The sequence below is a fragment of the Schistocerca gregaria genome, chromosome 3 (assembly GCF_023897955.1).
Source record: "Schistocerca gregaria isolate iqSchGreg1 chromosome 3, iqSchGreg1.2, whole genome shotgun sequence".
Taxonomy (NCBI): Eukaryota; Metazoa; Arthropoda; class Insecta; order Orthoptera; family Acrididae; genus Schistocerca; species Schistocerca gregaria.
The window spans coordinates 430,719,472-430,737,016 of NC_064922.1; the positions used below are offsets into that span (position 1 = coordinate 430,719,472).

The following is a 17,545-nucleotide window of genomic DNA, read 5'->3' on the forward strand; positions in this document are numbered from 1 at the left end:
TACTACTATTCACTCGAAAGCAGGAATTAGATCAAAAGAATTAAAACTGAAAAGTGTGGGACATACATCTTCAAAAGATTTGTAGTTTCGTTTTTTTTTTTTTTTACTGAAACATTTAAGAATACGTTAATTTCGTCTCATTAGTTTCATAGAAGTGGACTGCTGATTCAAGAGTTTCTGTAGAATTACAAATTTTTTCCCTTCTGAAACATGTATGCAACCATTTCTACTTTATCTTACACTGTGTGGTGATACTAAAATCTTTATTTTGTATTTCGCTGTGTTGCAATATAATCATTTTGAAACGTATTTTTGATGTGAACATAATTTCTAAATCTGGTAATAAGTTAAAATCTTAAAATGCGTGGAAGTGACCTTCTAACAAATATGATATATGCTTTAAGAGGACATTGTACGTGAGCTACTAAGGAAGTGTTTACATGGAAGACCCAAAACGTGTTTGAGTACTTCAATCATGTTCTGTGGTGCCGTGTGCCTAAAAATATATTTGTTGGCCTTATGAGACTGGTTTGATGCATCTCTCCATGCTACTCTATCCTGTGCAAGCTTCATCAGCTCCCACTACCTGCTGCAACCTACATGCTTCTGAATCTGCTTAGTGTCTTCATCTCTGCCAAATATAAGATTTTGACCCTCCACGCTGCCCTCCAAAACTAAATTTGGTGATCCCTTGATGTCTATTCTCTTCTTGTCCAAACTATTTATCGTTCAAGTTTCACTTCCACACATGGCTACACTTCATACAAATACTTCCAGAAACGACTCCCTGACACTAAAATCTATACTCGATGTTAACAAATTTCTCTTCTTCAGAAACTCTTTCTTTGCCATTGCCAGTTTGCATTTTATGTCCTCTCTACTTCGACCATCATAATTTATTTTGCTCCCCAAATAGCAAAACTCCTTTACTACTTTAAGTGTCTCATTTCCTAATCTAATTCCCTCAGGATCACCCGACTTAATTCGATTACATTCCATTATCCTCGTTTTGCTTTTGTTGATGTTCATCTTATATCCTCCTTTCAAGACACTGTCCATTTCGTTCAACTGCTCTTCGAGGTCCTTTGCTGCCTCTGACAGAATTACAATGTCATCGGCGAACCTCAAAGTTGTAATTTTTGTTTTGTTTCCTTCACTGCTTGCTCAATAAACAGATTGAATAACATCAGGGAGAGGCTACAAGTCTGTCTCGCTCCCTTCCCAACCATTGATTCCCTTTCCAGTCCCTCGATTCTTATAACTGCCATCTGGTTTCTGTACAAATTGTAAATAGCCTTTCGCTCCCTGTATTTTACCCCTGCCACCTTCAGAATTTGAAAGAGAGTATTCCAGTCAATATTGTCAAAAACTTTCTCTAAGTTTACAAATGCTAGAGACGTAGGTTTGCCTTTCCTCAATCTTTCTTCTAAGATAAGACGTAGGGTTAGTTTTGCCTCACATGTACCAATATTTCTGCGGAATCCAAACTGATCTTCCCCGAGGTCGGCTTCTATGAGTTTTTCCATTCGTCTGTAGTGAATTCGAGTTAGTATTTTTTAGCAGTGGTTTATTAAACTGGTAGTTCGGTAATTTTCACACCTATCAACACCTGCTTTCTTTGGGATTGGAATTATTATATTCTTCTTGAAGTCTCAGAATATTTCGCCTGTCTCATACATCTCGCTCACCAGTTGGTAGAGTTTTGTCAATAGCGGGTTGGGTTGGGTTGTTTGGGGAAGGAGACCAGATAGCGAGGTCATCGGTCTCATTGGATTAGGGGAGGACAGGGAAGGAAGTCGGCCGTGCTCTTTCAAAGGAACTATCCCGGCATTTTCCTGGAACGATTTACAGAAATTACGAAAAACGTAAATCAGGATGGCCGGAAGCGGGATTGAACCGTTATCCTCCCGAATGCGAGTCCAGTGTCTACTCACTGCGCCACTTCGCTCGGTGTCAATACCGGCTCTTCCAAGGCTGTCAGTAGTTCTAGTGGTATGTTGTCTCCTCCCAGGGCCTTGTTTCGACTCTGGTCTTTCAGTGCTCTGTCAAATTCTTCACACAGTAACATACCTCCCATTTCATCTTCATCTACAGCTTCTTCCATTTCCATAATATTGTCCTTGTATAGATTCCCTATATACTCCTTCCACCTTTCTGCTTTCCCTTCTTTGGTTAGTATTGGGTTTCCATCTGAGCTTTTGATATTCATACAAGTGATTCTCTTTTCTCCAAAGGTCTCTTTAATATTCCATTACACAGTATCTATCTTATCCCTAGTGAGATAAGCCTCTACATCCTTACATTTGTCCTCTAGCCATCCCTGCTTAGCCATTTTGCACTTCCTGTCAATCTCATTTTTAAGGCGTTTGTATTCCTTTTTGCCTGCTTCATTTACTGCATTTTTATATTTTCTCCTTTCATCAGTTAAATTCAATAATTCTTCTGGTACCCAAGGCTTTCTACTAGCCCTCGTCTTTTTACCTACTTGATCCTCTGCTGCCTTCACTACTTCATCCCTCAAAGCAACCCATTCGACTGAATTTCTTTTCCTCATTCATATCAATTGTTCCCTTATGTTATCCCTGAAACTCTGTACAACCTCTGGTTTAGTCATTTTATCTGGGTCCCATCTCCTTACATTGCCACCTTTTTGCAGTTTCTTCAGTTTTAATCTACATTTCATAACCAATATATTGTGGTCAGAGTTCACATCTGCCCATGGAAATGTCTTACAATTAAAAATCTGGTTCCTAAATCTCTGCTTTACCATTATGTAATCTATTTGATACCTTCTAGTATCTCCTGGATTCTTCCACGAATACAAGCTTCTTTTATGATTCTTGAACCAAGTGTTAGCTATGATTAAGTTATGCTCTGTGCTAAATTCTACCAGGTTTCTTAGCCCCAATCCATATTCACCTACTACCTTTCCTTCTCTCCATTTTCCTACTATCGAGTTCTAGTCACCCATGAGTATTAAATTTTCGCCTCCCTTCACTATCTGAATAATTTCTTTTATCTCATCATATATTTCATCAATCTCTTCGTCATCTTCGGAACTAGTTGGCATAAAAACTTGTACTATGTGGTAGGCAAGTGATTCGTGTCTATCTTGGCCACAATAATGCGTTCACTATTCTGTTTGTAGTACCTTACCCGCACTCCTATTTTTTATTGATTGTTAAACCTACTCCTGCATTACCCCTATTTGGTTTTTGTATTTATAACCCTGTTTTCACCTGACCAAAAGTCATGTTCCTCCTGCCACCGGACTTCGCTGATTTCCACTATATCTAACTTTAACCTATCCATGTCCCTTTTTAAATTTTCTTACCTACCTGCCCGATTAAGGGATTTGATATTCCACTCTCCGATCCGTAGAATGCTAGTTTTCTTTTTCCTGGCAACGACGTCCTCTTGAGTAGCCCTACCCGGAGATCCGAATGGGGGACTATTTTACCTCCGGAATATTTTACTCAAGAGGACGCCATCATTATTTAATCATACAGTAAAGTTGCATGCCCTCGGGAAAAATTACGGCTGTAGTTTCCCCTTGCTTTCAGCCGTTCGCAGTACTAGCGCAGGAAGGCCGTTTTGGTTAGTGTTACAAGGACAGATAAGTCAGTCATCCAGACTGTTGCTCCTGCAACTACTGAAAAGGTTGCTGCCCGTCTTCAGGAACCACACGTATGTCTGGCCTCTCAACAGATACCCCTCCTTTGTGGTTGCACCTACGGTAAGGCTATCCGTATCCCTGAGGCACACAAGCCTCCCCACCCCCGGCAAGGTCCATCATTCATAGAGGGAGGGAGGGCGTGATAACTTTTAATGGTGGTAATTAGAAATTATGAAAGACGTAAAGTTCTGAAGAGGTTAAAGGTAAGATTTGGGCAGAACACAGCAAAAGGACTGTGGGAACTGGATGAGCTTCTTGTACGTGAAGCAGAGCTAGCTGCTCAGCAAATGACAAAAGAAGCAACAAAGAAAAGAAGGTGGCAAGCACTGGGCTGTTGTGACACAGGAGAAGGCACAGACTATGGGCCAGGGCAATTCTAGTGCATGAAAGACACAGAAATGTAAGTCTGTATCAGAATTTGCAATAAAAAAGTTTTAAACCTCAATATCTCTGAACTACATATTTTGCAATAAATGACCCGTTTTCAAAAAAAAAGTGCTGATGGTAGAGACATGAAATTTTCACAACTTGCCAAGTGGAGATTCAACACATATGGAACTCGAATAAAATAATTAAAATATCCTGAGTTGTTTTGTTTTTATGTTCATTTATTTACAAAATTCTGTCAAAAAATTAAGTGTTTGAAAAAAAACGTAACATGCCCCACAATATAATATTAGTAATAATTATAGTTCAGTGCATCTAGGAAGGTGCATTCAATAATTATGGAAAATTGTAAGTTGTTGTCTTTAAAAGTTTCCAAGATAATGTTTCACAAAATCCGATAATTTAACGTTGGCAGCTTGGGACATACAACGTCCCCATAAGTCTTGGACAGAAATAATAAAAATTAGTTGTTCCATATGCGATGTCGAAATGAATATTAACAATATTTTTTGTTAAGTTTTGACGTATGTGGTTTCGGCTGCAGCACCAGAGTATTTTATGACAAGAATTGTAACCCATTATCGATACATCTATTTCAGGAATCGAACTTACTGGCATCAAACATCGCTCGCTCGTCAACTTTTTGGCACTTGCCTTTTACTGTTTGGGAATAATTTCTATAGCGCTAGCAGCATGGTTGTTACGAAACTGGATTCAGTTTCTGTTGATTTCATCTGTCCCCTGCTTCATTCCATTGTTGCTACACAGGTAAGTACGTCAGTAATGAATTAACATTCAGCTCTTTTTTATTGGTCTATTGGTCCTCTTTCAATGTGGACACATTGTCGTAAGCCGTATCGACATCTCCAGTTAATTTTTTTATGATATAAGAAATCTTAAAAGTTATCTTTGTATAAAGGATTAAAATATAAGAAATGAGAAGAAATAGATAGATGTGTAGTTTACACTGACTTAAAGAAGTAAATCTGCTGAAAGGTGAACGTTCCGTGACGGAAGTCGTCACTTAGGTCAATGAATGTGTTGGTTGGAATGTTGTATGGTTGTGGAGGTATCAAGAACTTGATTTGAGCATTGTGAAATGTTAGTGATGGAATTTATAACGAGTTTTACTTTGTTGAACAGTTAGAGAAGGAATATGCTGTACATGGAACTAAAGTTAAATTTAAGCAAGAATTTACGTAAGAAGAAGAGGCAGTTGCCTATAGAAAAATTTACAATGCATGACATTGAAGAGAAGGAGGTGTACTTAGCGGTGAGCATGCGATTTCTCATCCCAATGCAAGACAAAAGTGTTTCTAACAAAAGTAGTCCCACTCATAGGTTTAACAGAAATCTGATTTAAGAAATGGGGCTCTGGCAACGCTGTAACTGCGTGAAGTATAGCCAAGAACATGTATCATGAACTCGGCGCCCTGACGGAGCTGTCCCGTTACCTGAGTGATACGAAGTAATGCCGTAAAGAATGGATATGTAAACTCGCTCAGATTTGAGTCGCGTCCGCCCCAAACATGGTTTTTTTTCTGTTAAAGCGTCAAACTGCATCCAGTTTACATCTCCACAATGCAGTGTCTTGTGAATTTCTTTCTGTTATTGTTGCCTGTTTTTAAACACTGAGACATAAAATGAACTTCTTACAGACCTAAACGACCATTTGTTTCGTCCATGACACAAATATAGTAAATAGAGGGTAATAGTAGACACCGTAAGATGATCTAAATCCCATGAGGTATAAAAACACAACAGGTACGCTGCACTAGACTCAAGATTATGCTATGCACAATACTTCTATTCCATACATTTAACGTCCAGGCTTACCTTCCCAGAGGTGAAACGTACAGTTACGAGCAACATTCACTTTGGAGAAGATGCTCAAGGCAACCGACCACCTTGCATTTTCAATCACTTCAGTAGTCGCTGGATAATACTTTGCTGGACCCTACTCAACATACCTGCAGTCACGACTGCTGAAGTGGCATGCAGGCGACCTGTTAGATCGCATACATCAACGAGTGGAGTATTACAAACTGGTTCCTAAAGGTCGCTACAAATAAAAATCTAGTGAATTAAGGTTCAGGGAACGTGAAGGCTAGAACATTGGACCTCTACTACCAATATATTTACTTGGATATGTTTCATTTAAATAATTACACACATTAATCCCAAAGTACGGTGGTGAACTATAATGCTCAAACCATAGCTGTCGCCGAACACGAAGTGGAACGTTTTCTAATGGATCATGCAAAGTGTTGCAATGAAACGTATGATTCAGAGGCGCATCCAACTTGTCTGGCAATAGGTAAGGGCCAAAAAGAACTCCTTTCTCGTTCTCAGCCCACAGGCTTATGCCAAGCGTGCCTGAATGTCAACTTCGTAGGTAATGTTTCGACCAACAATGGCTGTTCGGGGGGTGTTGAAAATACTATCACGAGTAAGGTAGATTCATCAGCCTGTTTCACATTATCTTCCACTTGGTGCAAAAGCCATTAACAAAACTGTACTCGTCTACTTCGGTCTTCTGGACAGTGGTGCTGAGTTAACATGGAATGATGTGGATGCAGTTCTTCGTCGTGCAAACAATTCAGTAAGTAGTCTTTGAGATATCGGAGACTGCCTTGCAATATCACGTGTAATTCAGAAAGGTGAAAAGTTTCAAGGAACGTTTCCTCTGTTAGTAGAGTATGTCTTAGTCCTTGTGTAACAAGGGGGACAACTGTTGGGGGACCCTTCAATTGTTCTGACTTTGACCATGCGCCCTGTCTACCCCACGTACCTGGTACTCCCGTGCAGTGGTATTATTCCTGCTCCACACTGCCGCTGGCTTGCCTGAAATTATGTATGTAAATATGGAAGCGTGTTTAGGGGAGACACTCAATACTAAATACAAGCCGGCCGCTGTGGCGGAGCGGTTCTAGGCCCTTCAGTCTGGGACCGCGCGACCGCTACGGTAGCAGAGTCGAATCCTGCCTCGGGAATGGATGTGTGTGATGTCCTTAGGTTAGTTAGGTATAAGTAGTTCTATGTTCTAGGGGACTGATGACCTCAAATGTTAAGTCCCATAGTGCTTAGCGCCATTTGAACCATTTGAACTAAACACAACACTGTCCTACGTCTGGTATGAAGAGTTATATTCTGAGACGATAAGAAAATTGCAGGTTTCACTGTTTACACACTAAGACGTAAGTGTTGATGCCAATTAACCTGCTTGCAAATTCGATGAGGAGTCATAATTATCATTCCCTTATTATTGTACGGTATTCTTGACAACGTTAATGTCTGTGACTGTTGTACTTCACGCCGTCACACGTATTTCACAGTCTTACTCTGGCCGAACGAACGGTGATAGATACGCAGGCAATGATGATGATTATCTGTCCACAATTAGCACTTGGACGAACGTACGCGTAACCGTGGCGACATGGTTGATTATTGATAATGGGGAAACGTGATGACCGAACACTTGGTCTCACGCTCGTTTCAAGACACTGGCACTTGATTGTTCTCCTTTGTGGTAAACTATTTTACTTATTTGCATTCGTTTCATTCTGGGAGGCCGAACACGACGCGGATGAGTGATGTACGGTACGACACGCAAACGGGCAGATACTCAAATACGTTATCGGCGGCACTGCTCATACTTAATTACTTTTCAAAAAATGGTTCAAATGGCTCTAAGCACCTTGGTACTTAACTCCTGAGGTCATGAGTCCCCTAGACTTACTAACTAACCTAAGGACATCACACATATCCGTGCCCGAGGCAGGATTCAAACCTGAGACCGTAGCAGCAGCGCGGTTCCGGACTGAAGCGCATAGAACCACTTGTCCACAGCGGCCGGCTTACGCACTTTTCACTGAATCCACTTCCGTATCTAATTACTTCACAATGCTAGTACTTGCAGCCACACTTGAACTTCCATAATAATGCCTTTCCCATGCAGAGCTACCCACAACACAACATAGCAGCTGCCCCGTGCTCGACTCGGCAACGCAGCCGCTCGCAAAGATACCACGCAACAAAGCCAGCGATGTAACAATACGCTTACACTTGGACGACCTCTGTCTGTTACTTGTGGCCGAAGATGACTGGTTTGCCAAGGCGATGAAAAACATTCTTATTGGGATGGTGGCTTTGAGGGTATGGTGATGCATACATACGAGCAGGAGCTTGACTATCAGATGCACCCTGCACCAAAAGCATATCGATATATTCATCGTTTGTGTACTGCACCGGGAAGCCACCCTACATGAACTTGAGAGAGCCAATTATGGTTGCGCACTGTGCAGTTATTAGACACACACTTCCAGTTTAATGTATCCCACTCTCATGTGATAGGCTGTTGTCATGTGACAAAGTATGTCCTGCTTATAAACGAAGAGAAACGGGGAAAGGACATCCAAAAAATAAAAAAGGAATCTGAACAGCATTACCTCTTTTCTTGTAGGAACCATAGCTCCATAAAGGATATGGGTTTGATGCCCTATCAGTCCACACAGTGAGCTACAACAGCCGGTATGGTAGTGCAGACTGATACACGTTCCTCTGTGCACTGCGATGCGCTGCACGATGTGACACTGCAGTTATTAATTACATTTACTTCATCATCATCATCATCATCGTCATCGTATTCTTCTTTGCCTATCTTATAATACGTTTCAAGTGGAGGCTCTCCATCGTGTCCTCTTCTAGCATCTTCCTCCTTCGTCTGTTTACATGCTCGTCGTCTAATAATATCCATTGTTTTCCTACCAGTTCCTCTCATTGCTTATACGTTTCCCTGTGTAATTATGTCTTACCGTCGGTTTCATAAATACGTTTTCAAAATTCACCCGCTCTGATTTTGCTAGACAAACTTGCCTGGAATCTGTATGAGGAATCGCATGGCGACCTCCCAGTGCGGCATTTTTTTGTCACGTAGTACACTGCGAGGTGCGGCAGTGTCCCAGTAACAACGAGTAGAGAAGACATAACGGGATTTGGTAGCTCAAGTTTGCAAGTTTGCGGAATGCTGTGAGCTTAATTAGAAGGACGCCTGCGGATGACGGATGTAAAAAGTGAGATTTAGAGATCGTCGGTCAATGAGGCATAAAAACACAACAGGTACGCTGCACTTGACTGCATATTATGCTATGCACAATACTTCCATTCCATACATTTGACGTCCAGGCTTATCTTCCCAGAGGTGGAACGTACAGTTACGAGCAACGTTAACTTTGGAGAAGATGTTCAAGACGACCGACCACCTTGCATTTGCAATAAAAATGGGGAGCAGAATTTCTGATAGACGGTGACAGGATGTAATTCATCTATTAGTATGATTTAAGCCATTTCTAACTTCCTATTAGACAGTTTCTAAGACAGGCTTTCATATAAATCTGCAGAAGAAAATCAGGTCAGATGTTTTATTGTTTTAGTAAGACTTGGTAAGACTTGCGCAGTCATAGTGGAGACTGTGGTGGATGTTGTGGAAGCAAATTCAATGGTTGGTTAGCCCACTACGACATTAAGAGGTTGTAGACATTTAAAAAAGACATAAAAATATTAATGTGTAGATGAAGTGACGTTTGTGAAGCTGAGAAAAGTGGGTAGAGGGCGACGAGAGAGTACGGTTGTCGTGCTAATATATCTAGATCATCCGAGGTAGATTCGTTTATATTTTTACGATAAGCTCGGGCACTGAAGGTTGAAGTGCTTTCAACGGCACTCAAGTCTTCATTTAATGAAAGGAACTATCATAGGCTATAGAAAGTTCCAGCTGGGAATATTTGGTATGGGATTTAAACTTCCATCATTTGCGTTACACCCTCCGTTAGAACAAACACATGAGAACTATTTCTCACGTCTCAGATAAAAAATATGTAAGCCTACTCAAAAAGAAATAAGAATGATCATTAGGAAGCTAAGGAGAAGAATGTTAAAGATGAAGTGACCTGACAAAACGATGAAAATAGCTGACGATGAAAGATTATTGGAAGTGATCAGAAAGAGGAAAAAATTTTCGCTGGGTTGTATACCGCATAGCAATTGTCGGCAAGAAAGAATTATAGAGGGAAAACCAGAAGGAATGATGGAAAGAATAAGGAACATAATGGATGACGTGGAGGAAATTAGACCATGAGCATGCAAACAGATGAAGGAAGATGTTTAGAACAGGACACGATTGGGAGCTTCCACTTGAAAACTTTCGTAAGACAGATGATGAAGAAGAAGAAGATGGTGGTGATGAAGACGTGTGAATGTAAATCTAATCATTTATTAGCTTGCACATCAGAGTCGATGACTTGCTCGGTGTGTTCATTGTGCTATTGGTATTTATTGGCTCAGACGACTTGAGAAAAACCTGCCTCTGCAAACGAGAATACCCTGAAGAGCCAAAGAAATTTGTTGTAGTGGTTAATGAAAAAGAAAAACAAGAAGAGAGGAAAATAAAATAAAAGATGAGGTTGAAAATGGTGGGAAGAAATGGTGAATGAAAGGTGTTTTATACTCGTAAATAACTGTGAAAAAGGGAAAGAATGAAAAGCAAATCGGACTTCGTATTAAAGAAAAGCTATCGGACTTCGATATTCGGAAAAGCTATTGTTGGGGTGGTCCTTGTAGCGTTTTTGAGCAAAAGTTAAACCAATTTCCACTACAAAAATTATTGAAAAAGAACAGACAATAACAAAATGTAACTGACAGGGGGAAATGGCGTAGAGAAGAGACCATCCTTTACCAGGTTAACATGTCTTCTTTCGTGCGGCGTCCAGGTCTTCAAAATCTCCTTTAATTCTGCGTGAAAAGTCTGCTCTGAAATTTTGCAATAAGTTTCTAATGTATACAAAATTGTCTTGATATTAATTGCAATTTATTTTAGTTGTTTCTCTCCATCCTCCGAATTTCATAACAACTTCCTCAATGTGTAAACATTAAAAAGGTTGTTTCGTCTTAATCAGATCACGTCTGCATTAAGCGTCCGCTCTCAAGAGACAATAGAGAAACGGATAGAAAAACAAAAAAAGTTACAATTTTAGTATTTTCTCTGCCTTCGAGCGCTCATACCGCTGCGACGGTATAATATATGTCTGATTGAACGAGTGTAGCGCGGCGAAATTCAAAGTCCCGCTACATCGCCCCCTCGACTGTCACGCTAAAACATTTAGCGTGGCAGGCTAGCAAACAATATAATAGATAAACCTGAATGTCAATATATATATATTTTCATAATAAAGGCCACGTGCATTCATAGGAGATAATCTTTGTCAATACTTACACTTTCTAAACCTATATACTAAATACAATCGTTGCAGTTTTGATCCTTTTTACAAAATTAATATACTTATACTTACATAGTGTGTGTTTGAGCAAGCTGCTCGCCAGCGCAGTTAATGTTGTGCGCTTCCAGCGTTGGTTTCCCAATGCATCTCTGGCAGCACGTAGTTTTTGGTCTTTGCGCATGAGCAGTAGCATGACTGAATTTCGCAGTTTCAAAATCGCTGTGTTTTGACAGTCTTGCACAGTATTCACTTTCACATAGTGTTCATTACAAGTGGTTATTCCAGCATAAATGGCGTGTTAAGTCCGGAGACACCATAAGATTGAGCGTGTGCGTGATCTGAAGCAATACCCATGTCTTCTGTTACGACACAACACTCCAGGTCCTTGTGGGTTTCCATGACTATTGTTCCCGCGGCATATATGGTCGATATAGCTTTTTAGCCTCCACATCGCCTACGACAGGTGCTGAGTTTATTGTCTCCAAAACATCTCAAGGCCGGGAAGGAACAACGGCGTCGATGTTCGCAAATGTAGGTGTATCATCACGTTGTTTACACTCGCCAACAAACGGTCATATGCAGTGTGAAAATCCTCATTATCGTCGAAGTAAATTGCAGTTTATATCGATTTACAAACAGTTATTTGGTTTATGCACCATAAGTTTCACAAATAACACAAAATTCGTCGTTTATAACGTTCACAGTTTAACACAGTTTGCAACACTTTTTGCCATATTTAGTAGTATTATATTTAGTAGTATTATAATTGACAGTAGAATGACTCTTTCTCCGTGTCCGTTGCTCGACGTTGGTTGCACAAGTGGTCACTGCTCCTTCGCACTTACCTTGCATTACCTGCATAGTTAAATGTTGTCTTCAACGTAGATGTAATTTGGTCATCTGTTCTCTTAAGTGGAGGAGTTGTACGAGTCGCAAAACGGCCTTAATAACTCGCCTATATTTTGCTTCCTCAGGGTTTTCTGTTGTGTGTGAGGATAAGGGCACTGTACATAGATTCACAATTAACGTCTTGTAATCACGTGTTCTAACTCATCACAAATGTTTTCTTTCAAACTGATATTCTTATGTAATCTTAAAGATGTAGACTATTTACTCACTTCTCTATGTAGCACAATATTACCAAAACATTCTCACTCATTCCATTACTTCTCTTATTCATCATTATATATATATATATATATATATATATATATATATATATATATATATATTCCTCATCAAACATTAATATAACACATACGTGGGGACATTTGGCATTTCCATTCTCATAAAACTCCAATAATATTTTCTCCATCAACTACTTCACAGTAACTCACCTTCTTATATTAACTTAAATATTAACTCATTCATTATACATCCTCATTCATTCTGCTACGTACCTATGTCACTACTGATCTCAATAGATATTATCTCCTGTCTTTAGAGTGCCTTGAAATAACTAACTAATTGTTGATTCACCTTATAATTTACAATTAACAACAAATGTAATCTGTGTAGATCTCATTCCTATATGAATAGCTTCTCATTCAGCAAGTGTACTTACCTGGGTTTACATTCTCTTAAAAATTGTGTGTATAAGTGTAACTGCAGTATATAATTGCCATAAATTAACGTTTGTGTTCTGAGGCTGTATAACTTAATGTTCATGTATTCGATACAAATATTTACGGTCTCGTTTTCACAGCGACTTGCTGATGTTCAAGTTAGTTGTCATTATATTATGTTGTTTTAGTGCACAAAGGGTTTCAAATCTCTGTGGGGATGCAGACCGACCCCTCAGCTTGTGAGATAACGGGTATTCTAGGGAGTAACATCCTGGGTGAGATATGCTTGCTATTCTGAAAGGACCTGAATACAATAGCTATCTTCTGTTCAGTTGTTTTAATTTTGTAGACTTGGGATGTGAATGCAAAAGAACAAGGTCATCAACCTTATAGGTTTGTGTATTTGTAACATGTTTGTCATACTTCTCTTTCCTGATCTTGGCTATATTACACAACATAGTGTATGCCTGTCTTACTTTCTCTTCCAAAGGAATATGTGTTGTGGATGCGGTTAGCTTTGGAATGGGCGTAGCCCACTTGTTCTGTTCAGGTTTGTTTAATAATAATTCCTGTGGTGGGTATCCTGTTGAGGCATGAGGCAAATTGTTTACTATCTGCTCAAAGCGTGATAAAAATTCGATCAATTGTGTTTGCGAGGTGAATGTATTCTCATGAATTGACCAAACTCTCTAAAAATCCTTTCGACTGGGTTCCCTTCAGGGTGAAATGCTGATGTGGCAACAAAAGATTTTCATTTTCTTCCCGTAAAATAGGGTGCGTTAGCCGTGATAATGCTGTGGGGTTTGCCAAACCTTGTAAAGTAGCTGTTAGTCAAACGTCTAGCAATAGCAGAGGCGTTGACAGTGCGGATAGCATACAATGTTAAGTATTTTGAGAAGACATCAAGTACAGCAACGATGCATTTCACACCTCCACGAGCTCTGGGATGAGGTTCGGCGATATCTAATATTACTCATTACAAAGGGCGGGTTGGTACAATAGGACGTAATTCATTCAAAGACGATTGGTTGGAAAATTTTGCTTTTTGGAAGATAATGCATTTAGGAACAATTTGCAACACTCTCCGACGCAGATTGGGAAAATAACAGTACCGTACTATTTTATCAGTGCATTTTGTGACTCCTTAGTGTACCCACGTTTTGTGTGTGAACAGAATAAAATCGTCAACACGTGCGTCTGGCAGACAAACACACCAATGGTGCGAGTCTGGGATACGTCTATGAAAAAGTACATTTTTGTGTATTGTATAATATTTTTGTTAGTGTGGAGATCGATCTGTAGGTAATTTCTTACCATCTGGGGTCGCTGTCCTGAAGTGAAGCAAAGTTCTTGCACATATAGCGGTAGTATGGGGCGTATATACCATAGTACATTAGTAAGATGTTAAAGTCTGATGTCTGCTCGGAAAGTTCTGAAAAATCCTGTATGCCTTGGGGCAAACGGGACAGGGCATCGGCTACTACCTTTGATTTACCTTTAATGTAAATAATTTCGAAGCTGTGTTCTTGGAGTGAAAGGCACCACCGGGTGAGCCGTGAATGAAGCAATTTGCATGATAGCAAGAAAGGAAGGGCTTGATGGTCTGTGTATGTGCGAGTATGTTTACCCCAAAGAAAGTAGCGAAACTTACGGAATGCCCAAATAGTGGCAAGAGCCTACCGCTCCGTCACCGAGTACGACCTCTCGCACTCAGTAAGCGGGGCTCGCAAAACTTATCGGTTTGATGACAGATTGTCTTGATTAGGATTGAATTTGAAGTAGAAAAGCTCCAAGGCTGTATGATGACGAATCCGTGGCTAGGCAAAAATCTAACGTCATGTCAGGGTGGCAGAGGAGGGGTGCGTTCACCAATGCATCTTTGATAGCCTGAAAATCAACTTGGCAAAACTCTGTCCATCTCCAAATTGCGTTCTTTTTCAATAGCGTTAGCAGGTGAGAGCTGTTCAGAAGCTGTTTTGAAACAAACTTCCGAAAGAAAGAAGATAATCCTAAGAATGCTTTCAATTGTTTGCGGTTTTGTGGAGGAGGGAAATTACAAATAGCATCAGTCTTCTTAGAATCGGGACGAATGCATTCCGGCGAGACAATATGGCCTAATAACTTGATTTCACGCCTTCCTGGTTTGGACTTCGAAAGATTTACTGTGACTCCAGCTTGTGAAAAACAAATAAAATTTGCTGTAACAGATCAATATGTTCCTCCCACGTATTTGTTGCCACGACCATGTCATCGACGTACGCAGTGACGCGTGACAATAAACACGAGCCGAGAACGGCGTCAAGCGCATCGATGAACACTCCCGCGCTTACGCGCAAACCAAAAGACAACACACAAAACTGATAACTGCGTCCTTCACAAAGGAAAGCAGTGTATTTACGACTGTCATTGTGAAGGGGTACCTGCCAGTACTATAAGCGGAGGTCAATATTAGATAGGTGTTGTACATTATAAAATTTTAGCAACTGTTCGTCCAAGTTGACGGGTCTTGTGTTAACGGGTATAATAAATTTGTTGATTTCACGTGCGTCTAGCACCAATATGACATTGCTATGTTGCTTGCCTACCGCCAGGATAGGACTGCAATAAGGGGAAGTAGATTTTTCTATGACACCCGAGGTCAACATACGCTCGATTTCACGTAAAACTGCAGGTTTCTTCGCCCATGGAATATTATAATGTGTCCTACAATAAGTCTTATGTGGCTTAACATCCATTTTGTAGCTATAGCCTCTGATTACACCAGGCCTCTCACTGAAAACTTGTGCATAATCACATAATAATTTGTACAGTTCTTCTTGCTGTTGTTTCGTTAAATAGTCAGATTCGACACATTTCTGATACAATAAATCCTGCTCAATCTCCTGATAGTCTAAATCTTCAAGTGTTAAGTTACATACACTAGCTATGGTAGGATATACCAATTGAAATTGACTTACTTCGTAATGTTTTTGTCGTGGTTCATTCGTCTTGTTAAGTTCAACATTAATTAGTTGTTCTCCTACAGATAATTGACATATGCCATTACTTAAATCTATGATTGCTTTGTGTTCATTCAAGAAATCCATCCCTAGGGTGCAGTGTACGATGAGCTTGTCTACAATCCGAAAATAACACTTGAACTGTGTATTGGAAAATGTGAAGTTATCTAGGGCTTGCATGCGTATGTTCTTAGATTTAGTACCTGTGGCACTAACCACGTGGCAATTCTGTACAGGTAATGTAGGTATGTTTATAATTTGTTTCAATTCATTATAGAATGCGGTTGACAGCACACTTTATCGAATAAACTTTGTACATCATAATAGTTAAACTTAACCCATGATGTAGCTTCTATGAATTATTTAACACAACTGTCCGATTTAATGTTTTTCTCGTCGGTTAATTCCTGTTCTGCTGTCATTTTGTCATCGTACGTGAGGAAACAAACCGTCTCAGCCGTTGCGCTCTTACAACACCCCACGACAGAAGCACGAGCGCTTAGCTCGGTCGTCGACTGTTTTCCGTCGTCTGCTGTGTTTGGCCGGGTTCATAGACCAGCTCCAGCTGATGGCGCGCCGCAAATGCTACTTCGTGGCGGGGTGTGTATAACTGTACTGGGGAATGGCGGCGGATTCCGTAGAGGGTTTTGATTTGTCATGCGTGAATTTTGTGTGTTCCGCATATTCTGTCGGTGATTGTTAGGATTGTTATTGTTTTGATGGTAATTAAGTCTGTTATATGGCATGCTCCTGTCAAAGTAATCCGGGTTGTACCGGTTATTCTCACGTCTCCTATTGCGGTTTTTGTTGTACTGTTTGTGATTTTCATTTGGCTTGTAGTTACCATTTTGATATGGGTGATAATTATTGTTGTTATTATTATTCCACGAATTTCTGATGTTGTCCCTACCGTCATACACGTTTCCATTTGAATATGTTTCGCGCGCAGGCATCGTATTGTGTCGCAGCGCGGGCGGATGGTCCCACCAACCACCGTCACTACGGTTCCTTTGGGGTGGATGCTGATTTTGGTTACTAATATGCGTAAAATTTGAATGGCGTGAATTGCCTCTGTAAACTACGATCATTTGAACTAAGAAGTTAAAAAAAGTCTTAATGTCATTCTCCGGTACTCCTATTAATCTGTCTCGGTATGGAAAGGGTAAGTGGCTCTTTAAAGTGTCAATTATCGCTGGCAAGTCGGCTGGTTTGGACCAGTACAGTGTCTTGTCTAGGTACCTCTCAAAGTATTGTCTTGATGTATTTTTTTTTAGGGTCATAGGTCTGCGGGTTGCACACTTCTCTCCATAGATTCTGTTGCTCATTCTAGGACCAGAATTCGTCCAAGAAGGCTTGTTCGAACTGTTCAAACGTAAGGCACCGCCGTTTCGTAGCGGCACCCCACTTAGCTGCTCGTCCTCTCTTGAGATTGGTGACGAATCTGATTATATCGACTTCTGACCAACTTCGTGGAAAAACACCGTCAAATGATCTAATAGAAACAATAGGGTGGACTTTGTGCTTGTCCTCGCAGGAAAATGTCTGGAAATACCCATGCCTTACGAACGTGTCATCGGCCATGCCTGTTGGCATAACTGTATTGAGGTGGTTTGTGTCACTTGCTACTCTAGGTGTGGTACCGTA

At 40.3% G+C, this 17,545-nt stretch overlaps 1 protein-coding gene across 1 annotated transcript in view; it reads left to right on the top strand.

Annotated features, from left to right (window-relative positions):
• LOC126355405 (carcinine transporter-like) overlaps window positions 1-17,545 on the top strand; it is a 615,184-nt gene that overhangs the window by 8,809 nt on the left and 588,830 nt on the right. The window contains exon 3 of the mRNA XM_050005709.1: window positions 4,663-4,831. Within this exon, the coding sequence (XP_049861666.1) occupies window positions 4,663-4,831 (169 nt within the window). The remainder of the gene's footprint in view (window positions 1-4,662; window positions 4,832-17,545) is intronic.